The sequence below is a fragment of the Gopherus evgoodei genome, chromosome 10 (assembly GCF_007399415.2).
Source record: "Gopherus evgoodei ecotype Sinaloan lineage chromosome 10, rGopEvg1_v1.p, whole genome shotgun sequence".
Lineage (NCBI taxonomy): Eukaryota > Metazoa > Chordata > Testudines > Testudinidae > Gopherus > Gopherus evgoodei.
The window spans coordinates 27,876,589-27,890,901 of NC_044331.1; the positions used below are offsets into that span (position 1 = coordinate 27,876,589).

Here is a 14,313-nt window from a genome sequence, read left to right on the forward strand (position 1 = left end):
AAAATGGCTCCAGATGCAATTCTGGCGATTACAGGTTGGTAAGCTTAACTTCACTATCAGGTAAATTGAAACTGTAATAAAGAACAGAATTGTCAGACAAGTAGATGAACAGGATATGTCGGGGAAGAGTTGATACAGCTTTTGTAAAAGGAAATTATGCTTCACTAATCTATTAGAATTCTTTGAGGGGGGGTCAACAAACATGGACAAAGGTAAACCAGTGGATATAGCAACTTGGACTTTCAGAAAGCCTTTGACAAGGTCCCTCACCTAAGGCTCTTAAGTAAAGTAAGTAGTCCTGGGATAAGAGGGAAGGATCTTCTCATGGATCAGTAACTGGTTAAAAGATAGGAGACAAATGCTATAAATGTTCGGTTTTCACAGGGGAGAGAGGTAAATAGCATAATCCCCCAGGGATCTGTACTGACAGCAGTGCTGTTCAACGTATTCATAAATGATCTGGAAAAAGGGGTGAACAGTGAGATGGCACAGTTTTCAGACTGTACAAAATTACTCAAGATAGTTAAGGCCAAATCTAACTGAGAAGAGTTACAAAGGGTGTCTCAAAACTGTCACTGAGCAAGAAAATGGCAGATGAAATTCAGTGTTGATTAATGCCAAGTAATACATATAGGAAAACATCATCCCAACTACACATACAAAATGGTGAGGTCTAAATTAGCTATTACCACTCAACATAATGTGCAGCAGCCATCAAAATAGCTAACAATGTTAGGAACCATTAGGAAATGAATAGATAGTAAGATAGAAAATATCATCATGCCACTATATAAATTCATGATATGCCCACATCTTGACTACTGTGTGTAGTTCTGGTTGCCTCATCTTTTTAAAAAAAATAAATAAATAAGAAAAGACAGAATTGGAAAACGTATAGAGAAGGGCAACAAAACTTATTAGGGGTATGGAACAGCTTCTATCTGGGGAGAGATTAAAAAGACTGGAACTGTTCATCTCGGAATAGAAACAACTGAGGGGGGGATATAATAGAGGTCTATAATAATGAATGGGGTAGAGGAAGTGAAAAAGGAAGTATTATTTACCCTCTCACATAACACATGAACCAGAGGTCGCCCACTGAAATTAATAGGCAGCAGATTTAAAACAGATATAAGGAAGTGCTTTTTCACACAAATCACAGTCAATTTGTGGAACTTATAGCCAGGGCATCTTGTGAGGACCAAAACTATAACTGTATTCAAAAAATAATTCAATAAGTTCATGAATGATAAGCCCGTCAATGACTACCAGCAAAAATGCTCAGGGACTCAACCTCCTGCTCTGGGTGCCTAAAGCTCTGATTGCTGGAAGCTGGAACTGGATGAGAGGGGATTGATCTCTTGATAAATTGCCCAGTTTTGTTAGTTTTTTCTGAAGCATCTGGCACTGGCCACTTGCAGATAACAGAATACTGGGCTAAATGGACCAATTGTCTGACCAAGAATGGCCATTCTTATGTTCTTTTGAGTTCCAGTTCCATTCTTCTCTTGTTTACCAGACATGGTCCTGACACTTGAGTTATATCAATAGGCCTTCTTGTTTGAACAGATTCAGTCTGTCTCCCTTTTGCATCTTTTACCATCAACATTTATTGATACACGTGATTGGAACATTTTGTAAACTTTTTATCCACTTTCCCACAGTTAAGCTTACAATTAGGATAAATTTTTAGGCCCAATTATTACAAAAGTGGTCAATGAAATAAAAGTAGAGGAGGGCTAATAAAAAAAAAAAGTATTACAATTTGTTACAAAATGGATATTAGTATTTAAATCTTCCCTTGCTTCCAATTCCATAATTGTGCGGGTAAATCTGCAGTCACAGAAGTGAGTACCCATATTTCTGTAGAATTACTGTGATTGCATGCACAGTGGTGACAAGTATGCAAATGACCCTTTAAACAATTAACTGACCATTTGCATGCACAGTTATAAAATCTGGTCCCTAACATTCAGTCATGTATTTATGCTGAGAGTGGGAGAACCATGTGCGTTGTTACTTCTGCTTAATTAAATCAGTTGCCAAGAAAAAGATTAATGAGAACTTTTTTGGTTAATCATAACAATGGATAAGTAAAACTTTTTTCTGTTTAAATTTAATTACTGGAGGTGTCTAAGAGCTGGTTTATAGTTGTAAATTTCTGTATGCTGTCATAAATTTCCCACTATGTAACCTTATTTTTACTTCATGCTGCTGCTCAGCTCTTTTTCAGCTACTAGGTGTCAATTTCTAACAAAAATGCAGACTAGATGCGATCAGACTGGCTACTTAAGATTAAGCCGATATGATAGATAAGGGAAGCACTGTATCTTTTAGCAGAATTGTTTATCTGACCCTTTCAAAAGCACAGTTTGCTATCACTGGCCGTATTGAATCCATTGCTGGCCCTGAATTTTCAGCTGACAGCTATTGTATATTTTTGACTTGTTGGCTGAAACTGTTCTCCTTTGAGAGAGAGGGTGATTGTAAAGTTAAGGTACATGACTGGAATTCAGGACATCTGGATTCGATTCCAGGATCTGTTATAGTCTTCTTTTATGACTTGGGGAAGTCAATTAATCGTTCTGTATGTAAATTCTTTGTGTGGAATGGGCATATTACTTGCATCCCACTCATAGTTTAGTCTGGTTAGGCTGTAAATTTATTGGGGCAGGGATTATCATTTCGTATGCATTTGTACAGCTCTTAGCACACTAACTCTGATTTTGGTGGGGCCTCTAACACTGCCATAAAAGAAATAATATATAATCTGATGTGGACAGTGTCACAGTGAGCCATGGCTTTATAACGTGAAGGCTGGAAAGCTGCTGTAAGCTCTACTTGGGGCACCACTAAAGGGGACTTGAAAGCTTCAGCTGCTGCTGAAGTTAGCAGCTCCCGTTAAGTTGGACGGAGCTCATTTAAAAAAAAAGTGCTCTATGACCTGCATTGGCTATCTGTTTGCATTTGGGTGCAGTTTAAGCATTAGCATCTATAAATCTAATAATGGTCTGAGACCCACTTATTTGAAGATCCTCTCGTCTCCAAGTCTTGCCATGGGAGTTAAAATCTGTTGGTTTTTTTTTTGGTGTCCTGGGATTTACATTGCCGGTAGCAAGGTATTCTCAGCAAAGGGCCCACACCTCTGGAACCTGTTCATCAAGTAATTTCAGACCCCAAGTTGGTGTTGGAGCACAGTACTATAAGACCATGTTTTATGCTTATTGTAATAGAGAATGGGAACTTAGTTAATATGCAGGGATTTTATCCTCCCGTGATGGATTCTTTGTACTGCTGTAAGTTGCTAATGTGCCATGGCAGTGGGCACTAATATAAATCTCAATATTCTGTAGTGGTAACAGAAGTATACAAATAGTTTTAAATCTGAAACATAGGCATAAATATCAATTATCGTCTTTCGGTTTACCGAATCATGGAGTTTAGCAGGAGTAATGAGTAAATGTTACAGATTGTAAAGATCTACTTTTATTCCTTTTATAGATTCTATCCTTATTATCTTTCCATTTAGGGTCAGCTTTATCTGCTGGTGACAGACCAGGGTTTTCTTACAGAAGAGAAAGTTGTCTGGGAAAGTTTACATAATGTAGATGGTGATGGAAATTTCTGTGACTCTGAATTCCACCTTCGACCTCCATCAGACCCAGAAACTGTATATAGAGGGCAGCAAGATCAAATCGATCAGGTAAATCTATTGCATTTCTTCAGCTTTTGTAGGATAGGATTTTCCAAAGTGGTTCCATGAAGTCAATGGAAGTTCTACCCCTGACTTCAATGAGATCAGAGTAAGGATGACACGGATTGTTTTTGAAAATTGCTCTCTAGGAAAAATGAACCCATTTTCCAAAGATTCTCCTGTTACCTCTTCACATGAGTATTTCTTAGCATGTTCTGTTCATGTACCAGAAGTCAGATTTGACATGTTAAGGAATTAATATACATTATTAAAAACATAAAAACAAATCATACTATGGTATTTTCACTTCTTTGGGTGCTTGTCCGTGTGCACATTCCACTCATGGTGTGCATATGCCTCAAGAGCTCAAGATTGGAGACTTTTTGGCCTGTAGTATCCATGTGTGCATGTGCACTCTGCCAATCCTCATGCTCTGCAGTGAGGGCATATAAAGGAGAAGCTAATCAGCCACTACTCAGTTCTTCTCACATCCTTTCAGCTTAGAAATGGAGCCCTGATTGTCTGAGGCCACGTCTACACTACGTGCCGGATCGGTGGGTAGTAATCGATCTATTGGGGATCGATTTATCGCATCTCATCTAGACACGATAAATCTATCCCCGAATCGATGCCCGTACTCCACCTTGACAGGAGGAGTAAGCGGAGTCGAGGGGGGAGCTGCGGCGGTCAACTTGCCGCCGTGAGGACAGCCAGGTAAGTCGAACTAAGATACTTCGACTTCAGCTACGCGAATAGTGTAGCTGAAGTTGCGTGTCTTAGATAGATCCCCTCCTACCCCTAGTGTAGACCAGTCCTGAGAGACTGCCAGCAGTTCTCTACTAGGATAGTTCTAGCTCTGATTTCACAGTTTACATAGTCATAGCTTAGTCCATTAATAAATATAATTACCTGGTTATCTGTAGCTATTGTTAGTTCTTTAGGAATTAATCAACAGCAGCATGACACCATCCGGTTCTCTTCAATAGAAACGCCGTTCCTTCTGAGGGAATTATCACAGTCTCAGATTGACATTCAAAAGTGCTTTGATTGTCTGAAAGAATCATACATTCCCAGCAAATGGGCAATTTGTAAGTCTTTTTGTTTTAAGGCCAGGGAAGACAGAGAGACTGGTTTACAGGTCTTCCTCATGCCTTCAGAGCCCCAAAGTACAGCCTGCAAGAGCCCAGTGACTGCCCAACCCCCAGGCCATGAGGTCTGTGTCATCCTCAGACAGCCCACAAGGCTCCAGGAGTCCGAGAGGCAGAACATCTACCAAGGCTTTGTCTAAGAGGAAAACCTGCCCACAGCACCTAACATCTGTTGACACCTCTTGGCCCAGAACAATTTCTGCCAGTCTCATGCCAATTCCGACTGGATAGCACCAAAGCACCCAGCACAGAAAACTGCATTAACAAAAGACCTTGTTTAATCCTAGTATCATCTACCTAGTACTCTATAGGTGCATTGTGAATTGGCCCCAGCACTGATGCTCCTGGCAGCAGGGCTAACCCTGACCTAGGCCACACACCAAGGGCCTCTCCTGTTCCATAATTGAGATTGTGATACTGCCCTGAGAGAACCTGGTTCCAGACCACCAATCCACAACACTTTTGCTGAAGGCACCAAACAAGTACTAAGCACCAATTGATCTCCAGATACAACAGGATCTACACTCTCCCTTACTGTTTGCAGTGTTGTTGTAGCCTTGTTGGTCCCAGGATATGAGACACACATGGTGGGTGAGGTAATATCTTTTATTGGACCAACTTCTGTTGGTGGAAGAAACAAGCTTTTGAGCTTCAGAGCTCTTCTTCATCTCTGTGCACCCTGAAAGCCTGTTTCTTCTGCAAACAGAAATTGGTCCAATAAAAGATATTACCTCATCTCCCTTATTGTTGGCTTCAGCATTACAGTCAGCACTGACTCTACTAACTGGTCCTGCACCATCAGTTCCTAATGCACTGGGAGCCACAGCATCACCACCCCCTAATCAGCGTTATCCATTCTTCTTGTTATCTTCAGAGTCAAAGTGGTTAGGAAGATCCATACCAGTAGCATCTTTACTTGCCTCAATCCTCGACATTTGATAGAGTCCAAACACTCTTCACGGGAAAAATACTGGGACCTTCCTGTTGGAGACTCTTGTCTGCTCAGTCCAATTTTAGCCAGACGGACCAACACCACTGCCAGGAGATTTGTTTCACCCACAGTATCAGTCTCAAAGGCCACCCATTGAGATTTCCTGGTTCCGCCTCAACTGCAGGTAGAACAGGAAATCATAGAAGAACAGGAACAAGAGGGCACCTGCCAGCTCCAGTGGCCCTCTTCTTTGTCCCCTGAGGAGGTTGTAGTGCTACCAATGGCCTCATAATTGGACAATTTCAAGGACTTCCAATATTTATTAAAAAGGATATCTGAGGCCCTTCAAATCCCTATAGAGGAGGTCCAGAAGCAGACTCATAAGTTAGTGGACATTCCTCATGCTTCTTTGGCAGGAAAAATAGCCCTCCCTGTCAACAAAGCTATCATGGACACTGCCAAAACTGTGTGGTAAATGCACCCCATTGCTCTCTTAAGGCAGACAGAAAATATCAAGTGCCTCCCAAGAGTGCAGAATTATTTTACAGACATCTTCGTCTGTAGTCACAATAATGAAGGAAAGAGCAAAACAACTCAAGTCCACACCAAAAGGAGGACTAACCAGAGATTAGATAAATCTGCCCAGAAAAACCTCCTCTTTAGCAAGCCTACAGTTCTGTGTAGCCAGTTACTAGGCCATATTAGCCAATTATGACTTCTGGTATCATGCCTTTGCAGATAAACTGCCAAATGAGACTTGCAAAGAATTTGTCGTTAGTCAACAAAGGCCAGCAAATGGCCATACATGTCGGTGAGGTTCGCTGTATATGGTGGAAATAGCTGCCAGATTCATGGTGATGGTGGTGGTTATGCAACATCTGTGGGATCACTGTGAAAATTTTCCAATATATGTGATCTGTAAAGCATCTATTTGGGCATCAGTACACATCATCATAAAGCACTACACCATCACTGAGTTTTCTAACTCTGATGCTGTATTTGGTAAAGCAATCCTTCACTCATTGTTTAACTAACCATTCTAATCTCCCATTGCTGCTTGGGAGTCAACATCAGTGGAAGATGTATATGGACAAACACTCGAAGGAGAATGGCAAGGTACTTACCATGTACAGTAAATGGAGTTATTTGAGATGTGTTGACCATATGCACATTCCACATCCCATTCTTCCATTCTGTCTGCCTTGGAGTAGTCTTTGGGGATTCTGCAATGAGAAGTGCCGACACACATTGCCTTTAAATGCCCTTACTGCAGAGCACAAGGACTGGGAGAGTGCATGAATGCCATGTGGATAGTGTGAGCCAAAAAGTCTCCAATCTCAAACTCTCTAGGTTCATGCACACTATGAATAGAATGTCAACACATCTGAAGATCTCCAGTTACTATACGTAGTAACGTACTATGACTAATAAATTACTGTCATCCTATTAGTAAAAACTTAATAGCTTATGCTCGTTTATGAAAGCTACAGTATCTTGCCAACTTCAGATTTGTTCTGTAAGGACTTAAATTCCTCATGATGTTGGTAATTTACCTGAAAAGCATGGGTTAGCCTGTCTGTAATGGTTCCTAAATTTGAGAAGAGTAGTACAGTACATAATTGTGGTGTGATGTACATTATTTCAGATCTCACTGTCATCACTTTGCCTTTTGATGTCAGTTCTGCAGAATGGAATACAAAAACAGTAGTGTTCATAGTTTCTAGTTTGGTTTTTTTATATTAGCTTCTAGAGTCTCATCTAAGAGGACCCATTGTAATAGGCAGGGTAGAAACATACAGCAAGAGACAGTTTCTGCCTCAAGGAACTTACATTCTGCGTAGACAAAACCAATTAATGAGTTCTTAAAGTGTATTTGAGAAGCATTATTACATATTTTAAAAAGCTTAAAATATGCGTAGGCAGATGTTTTTAATAAATTTGAGCACTTCAGTTAAAATCTGAGATTTAAGATGTTTTATCTCCCCCATATTAACATGTTCCAATGTACATGTGTAGGTTTTGATAACAGTTTCTGATAATATAAATCAAGACTTAATCTTATTCCCTGCAAATATATGAGTGAAATTTAGAAAATTTAGAAACATGAGAAAAATTTAGGGGTCACTTGTGGTACTGCGCAGTCAGGTATGAGCACAGACTAGCCCAAACAGATGTCTGTAACTGAGTTGATTATCTGAAATTAATGTTATCAGATTTAATTTGTTTGAAGTTGTAGAAATAATGAAAAACAAAAACATTGGTATATCAAAATTAAATGTTAAAAAGCTGGCACATCAATTTTTCTGCTAGGGTGAAGTGCTACATTGTGGGAAAAATAAGCTTGAGAACAAATTTGGAATAATAATTCTGTACTGGCATTTGTTGGAATTGAACCCTTCAGTGCAACCCCAAAAACTCAATGAGTTGGATTCTCCACTGTGATTTTATGGCTCAAAGCAGCCTTAAAGCCAGCAGTGCTGGGCACTTCAGGATTCAGCTTGAGTAAGGGGAATCCCCAAGTAGTGTAGAGCTTGTATAGCAGCCTTTTATGGCTAGTTCCCAGTCCAGGGGGCATTTCTGAGTGAAAGAGAGATGGCTGGGGCTTGCTGGAAATCCGTGGCTGCCATGGCCCCTTGATGCTGTGGACAGCTGTACAAAAATTAGCTATATATCTATATGTACAATAAGTTCTTGACAAGCTAGAGTGAAAGTCTAACTCTCTCAATCCTGCTGTGCACTGTTTGTGTGGAACCTGCTTCTACAAACTAAAAGTTCCCTGGTGTGCTTAATGTACTCTTGTTTTAAAGCTCTGAACTGGAAGACTGTAATGTCTCTTTTTCTTCTATTGATCAGGAAGAAATTCCATTTTATTTAGCTATTACTACTATTATTTTATTTGGCTGAAAGATGTTTTCCCATGACAGCTCCCTCATGGCAGATAAAATGAAAACTAAATTCAATACAAATAATATCTGAAATAACTGACAGCTACAAAATGTTCTATTATTCTTAGGTGGTGCAATACAGTTCAATTCTGGATGACATATCTTCATAGTAATGGAATATCTTTGTTTAATCCAGTATAACTATTAAAGTGCAGCTTTTTAAGAATTCCTTTGCAAAAGTTACAGTATTGTACACTAACCCTACAATCAGAAGTAGCTAATTTAAATAGTGAAAAAACTTTCTCTTACTTAAATTCAAAATCTTTGATCTCCTCTAATATAAAATGAAGTGACGGACACTTGTCCAAAAATGTGTGTACTTTTTGGGAGGGTCATGATCTTTCTTTCTTAAGGAGTTTATGGAGGTGTGGAAGGGACGGGGAAGCAGTATTCACAATAGACAGACAGATGGTCTGTGCATCCGGTAGTAACCCTGAGTCAAAGCACAGATTTTGCACTGGAAATAATCTGTCCCTCTGCAGTCCCCGAGGCCTATCATCCTGTCCCCAAGTGCTGGTAGCGCCTGGGTTCTGTTTTTCTTGTGTCACCAATCCAATAGTATAAGCTATTGCTCCTTGAAGCAACATTTACTAATGTTACTGTGTGCAGCAGAAGGGGAAATGTGCCACATAAAGCAGCTGATTCCTGCTTCTGCACCTCTCTGACTTCACATTAAACTGAATTTCCTTGTGGTTCTCTGAGGAGAAAGATGTGGATATATGGTAGTTGAGTTAGGGGAAAGAGATGTTACTGCACTTGTCCTTTCTGTCCCCACAGTTTTTCTGAGGGATTTCTGCAGTTTTGCTCTTGGTCTAAAGTGATTTTGTAACGTAATGTGCTAATTAAAGTACTCTTGAATGATAATATATTGCAACGTGAATATTTCTGAAAGGGTAAAATTCACATAACTTTAGCACTTTGTCAGTGTGGAACTTCATTCTCTTACATGCTTTCAAAATTTGAGTGAGTATTAACATCACTGTGTAATGATGGTCTATAAATCATAATCCCTCTGCTAGATTTTCAGAGTGATCCCCTCCCCCCAAAGACAGGATGAAGATTTTTGGTGGAGAATAGCTTGCTCATAGTGGTTTAATGGAACACTTATTAAAAAGAGAGGTGATAATCTAAGGAATTTAAAAAGTAAGCCCATACGTAAACACAGTTTTTATATATGTTTGTTTACATATGGATAAATATTTTAAAAAAGGTTATACTGTAGATATATGACAGTCAACAAAGACAGAGGAGGTATACAGGGCTCCTGTCACAATTCCTTCCTTGATCTGACTCCTTCTGGAAGCCTTAGCCAACAATTTTAAGTGGCCATTCAACATAATAAAGCATCCAGGAAGCATAAATATTGAATCCTGGAGTTCTCATTTTTAGAGGTTCATGGAATTCCCGTTACAACTTTGGCTAATCGTTAGGGAAGCAGAAAAGTGTTTACTAATAATGAGTTTACTTCTTAGGACTATCTGATGGCATTGTCTTTACAACAAGAGCAGCAGAGCCAAGATATCGATTGGGAGCAGATCCCAGAAGGAATCAGTGATCTAGAGCTGGCAAAGAAGCTGCAGGAAGAGGAGGATAGGCGGGCTTCTCAGTACTATCAGGAACAAGAACAAGCAGTTGCAGCTGCTGCTCAGGTCCAGGTCAGAGCATATTCCATGGTTAGAGTACAGTTACTAGCTTTATTTAGTTTTGTGGTAACTTCATTAAAACACAATTTCTTACTACTGTGAGTGTTTTACATCAATGGTAAATTTCATTCGGTATGAAAAGGATACTGTCTATTTGATTTTCTTCCATAGCATCTTACTTTACCTCAGATTTTATTTCATCTTTTTGCTTCAGTAATAGTTACATAGACAGCATTACCATAACAATATTCATAGAACTTGCTCTAGATGTGTAACACTAATACCACTAACACTCTGTACAGTGAGTGAATTATGATGATTGCACAACAAACTTTAGGAAAAATCTTATTACTGCTAGAGTATGCATGCTCGTTCCATATCAATTTCAGTCAGTCATAGTAAATTAAACCATGTTGCTAATGGCCTAGGCTCCTACATCAAGATTTTGCTAAGACTGTTCAATAGGGATCCTGATAAGAGTTATAATTGTTGTTACAGAAATTGCATTGAAACAGAAGTAGTGCTATGCAGCATTTCAGCCATCTTTGGATGAGGAAGAGAAAGTTTGTTTATTTTTTAATTTTTTTAATAAGACAATCCTATGAAAAGCTGAAACATGTATCTTTGTATTTTGAATTGTTTTATACTAATTAGTATGTAGAGTTGGGTTTTCATTATTTAACTAATAGTAGCTACAGCAAAACCAATTTTTAACATCTTATTCCTCTCCTACATCATGACTAGAAATGTCACTGAATGCAGTTCTGCTTGTCTCACTGTCCCTAAATAATCCCATTTTCAGTTTTGTATAACTGTTTTTACACATCTAATTGTATCTGACTTCTGAAACTAAACCAACTAAAACCCCATTTATCCAACTTGCATTTAATCAGTAAGTTCTTATTCATATCTGTTTATTCCTCATTGAGACATTATTTTCCTTGTTACCTTCCCAGTCATCCAAATATGAGGCAGCAAATGCAAAACTTATCCCTGTGTATGAGTGAATCATAAAAGCTGAAAAATGTCTGTCTCAAATTTATTTATTAGACTGCAGAACCGACAAAGAGGACAGAAAACTCAAAATTGACTGAAGCCCTCTCATTCGGGGGATGGAGGAAAAAGGGGTAGCACATGCAGGGGGAGAGCATCTTCCAACATTTTGAGGGTGCTGCTTGTTAACCCAGTGATCATAGCCTGTACAATAGATGTCTTGGCATTTGGTGTATTAAAAAAAAAGAAAGGAAAAAAAAACCCACCTCTGCCTTTATCTAGTCCAGTTGTTTTCAAACTGCGGGTCGTGACCCAGTTCTTAGTCATGGAATGTAAGGTACTGGGTCGTAGCGGCTCTGATCAGCACCATCGACTGGGCCATTAAAAGTCCCGTCGGCGGTGCTGCCCAGCTAAGGCAGGCTAGTCCTTACCGGTTCTGACACCACGCTGCACCCCAGAAATGGCCAGCAGCAGGTCCAGCTCCTAGGTGGGGGGTGGGCAGTGGGGCTCCATGCACTGCCCCCACCCCAAGCACCGGCTCTGCACTCCCATTGGCCAGTTTCCAGCCAATGGGAGCTGGGGGTGGCAGTACCTGCAGGCGAGAGTTGCGCAGAGCCACTTGCGTGCTTATGCCTAGGAGCCAGACCTGCTGCTGGCTGCCTCCAGGGCTCAGTGAGGTCCGTGGTGCCAGGACATGCAGGAAACCTTCCTTAGCACTTCCGCTGTGCTGCTGACAGGGAGCCACCTGAGGTAAGTGCGCACCCCAATCTCCAGCTCCAGCCCTGAGCCATCCCAAATCGGAGCACCTTCCTGCACACCAAATTCCTCATCCCTGCCCCCATTCCAGAGCCCTGACCCCCTCCCACACCCTGAACCCCTCATTTCCAGCCCCACCCCGCAGCCCTCACCCACGCATCCTAACCCTCTGCCCCAGCCCTGAGCTCCTCCCCTACTTCAGGCCCCTCATCCCCAGCTCCATTGGGTCATGGGCATCAACAATTTTCTTCAACTGGGTTGCCAGAAAAAAAGTTTGAAAACCACAGATTTAGTCCACTGTAATTTCTGAATTATCAGAGGAGTTATCTGTTAAATAATATCCAGCTATGGTGCTTTCCCACAAACCACATTATAGGAGTTTGTACTCTTGCATTATATTATGTAATACTTTAGTTTGTAATAGAGTTGGTAATTGCTTTTATTCTGTCCTTTTAATTTTATGTCAAAATATCAAATTAGCGGTAGATGACAATAGAATTTTCAGTCCAGGTCCTCTGAGGTGGTTTTGTCAAGGTAAATAATTATATTCAAGGCACCTTGTTTAATGTGATTTATATTCATCTATGTAAATTGTCATCTAACTAGATTTTTAAAATTGCCTTTCCTGATTCTAAGATCATTTTTTAAAAAGCACATTTTTTGTTACAAAAATATTCAGAAATTGAAAGTAAACTATCTGTGATGTCTGACTGAGCCTGCAGACAGACAGGAACAATAACTCAGAAGAGTGAAGTGCACCCATTAATCTAAACAGGATGCTAACAGAGAAGCACAATTATGACAATATAAATGACACGGTTACGCTGCTCATTGTTTTAGCAGAAACATCAAACTACTGTGTTTATCCATCACTGTTGGATACAGCTGCAGTTATTTCGTCAAGATGTAAAGGGATTAGTCAGCTGCAATAGAATTGCTGGGATGGGGAAAAAAATTCATGTGCCTGCTCTCCCAAATGTAAAATCACCTTTGCCCCTTCCCATAGTTGGCCCCGTAGGGCTTCTAGTACCAAAAGCATTCACTGCCTCTTGATTATCAAAAACTAAAACTATCTCCTATGGCTTCCTTGTTGCCAAAATTCCCAACTTTTCCATAATTAGTAGTCAAAACCTAGCATTTTCCCTCTACAACTTCGAAAATGTACTTGTCTTTGATTTTTTAAAAAAGAAAACTGAAAAACCTACAGCACAGTGAAAATGGGGATATTATAAACTAAGTTAAATTTAATATCAAAATAAAGGATACAAATGATAAGGCACTGACTGAACTGATTGGGAACAGGATTGCATAAGAGGGAGAGTGCTTGGGGCTCAGTACTGCATATATTTAGGTCTGCTGTGCTGTATAAGATGCATGGGACTTTGATTGTATTTCAGTTGGGCTGGTGGGAATCTATCTTTCTTGCCAAAAATAATTAATTTTGCATGTTAGTTTTAACCAACCGCAAACTGAAACACTCTGTGCCTGATGGCTGTGGTTTGCATAATTAATTATTATTAAAGCTAGTGAGCAAGTTTCAGTTTCCGTTAGTTACTGCTCCAAGCCATATGAATTTTAGACAGCAACGTTGATTCAGAAACTACCTGTAGCATTTAGAATAATATTTCTCTTTACTGTTTTTGATTTTTAAAGTCATTCTTCCAGCAGGTGCAAGGAGCTGCTTCTCCAGCAAGTGGAAGACAATCTGGAAGTAGTGAACGCAAACGAAAAGAACCTCGAGAGAAAGAGAAGGAGAAAGAAAAGAATAGTTGTGTTATTTTGTAACCGGGGATGGATTTTGCCTGGAGTCAAGTGCATGTCCTCAAACAAAAACAAGGAATAAAATGAAGACAAACCCGTTACATGCCGCCTGTGCCTGATTACCCCATGGATTTATTCATGTTTAAGGAGAGAATGGGTGACTACTTTGTTACAATCATACAGACTTTCTTCAAAGTCCTACAGTGCGCTCTGTGTGAGATGGAATTCCATTACAATTGGATGCGGCTGTGCTTTGAGTCAGTCATGAGAAATACTGCACCTTGTAGCTAAACACACAAATCACGGCAAGTTTTGTGTCATAGTGACATATGTTACTTATAATATCAGTTAGTAAGCTATTTCATCTTCTGCTCTAAACAAAGAAAGGAGGTAATCGGTTTTGTCAGATTTCTTTACATCAGCACAACAGAATCCTGTATTG

General features: G+C 39.9%; 1 protein-coding gene across 4 annotated transcripts in view; it reads left to right on the forward strand.

Moving 5' to 3' along the window:
* MINDY2 (MINDY lysine 48 deubiquitinase 2) overlaps positions 1-13,972 on the forward strand; it is a 96,353-nt gene extending 82,381 nt beyond the window's left edge. Inside the window, exons 7-9 of one of the 4 annotated variants that reach the window (XM_030579025.1) lie at positions 3,530-3,703; positions 10,191-10,373; positions 13,764-13,972. In XM_030579025.1, the coding sequence (XP_030434885.1) occupies positions 3,530-3,703; positions 10,191-10,373; positions 13,764-13,895 (489 nt within the window). In that variant the 3' untranslated portion in view covers positions 13,896-13,972. The remainder of the gene's footprint in view (positions 1-3,529; positions 3,704-10,190; positions 10,374-13,763) is intronic. The other 3 variants (XM_030579028.1, XM_030579027.1, XM_030579029.1) reach the window with 3 other exon arrangements.
* The last annotated feature ends 341 nt before the right edge of the window (positions 13,973-14,313 follow it).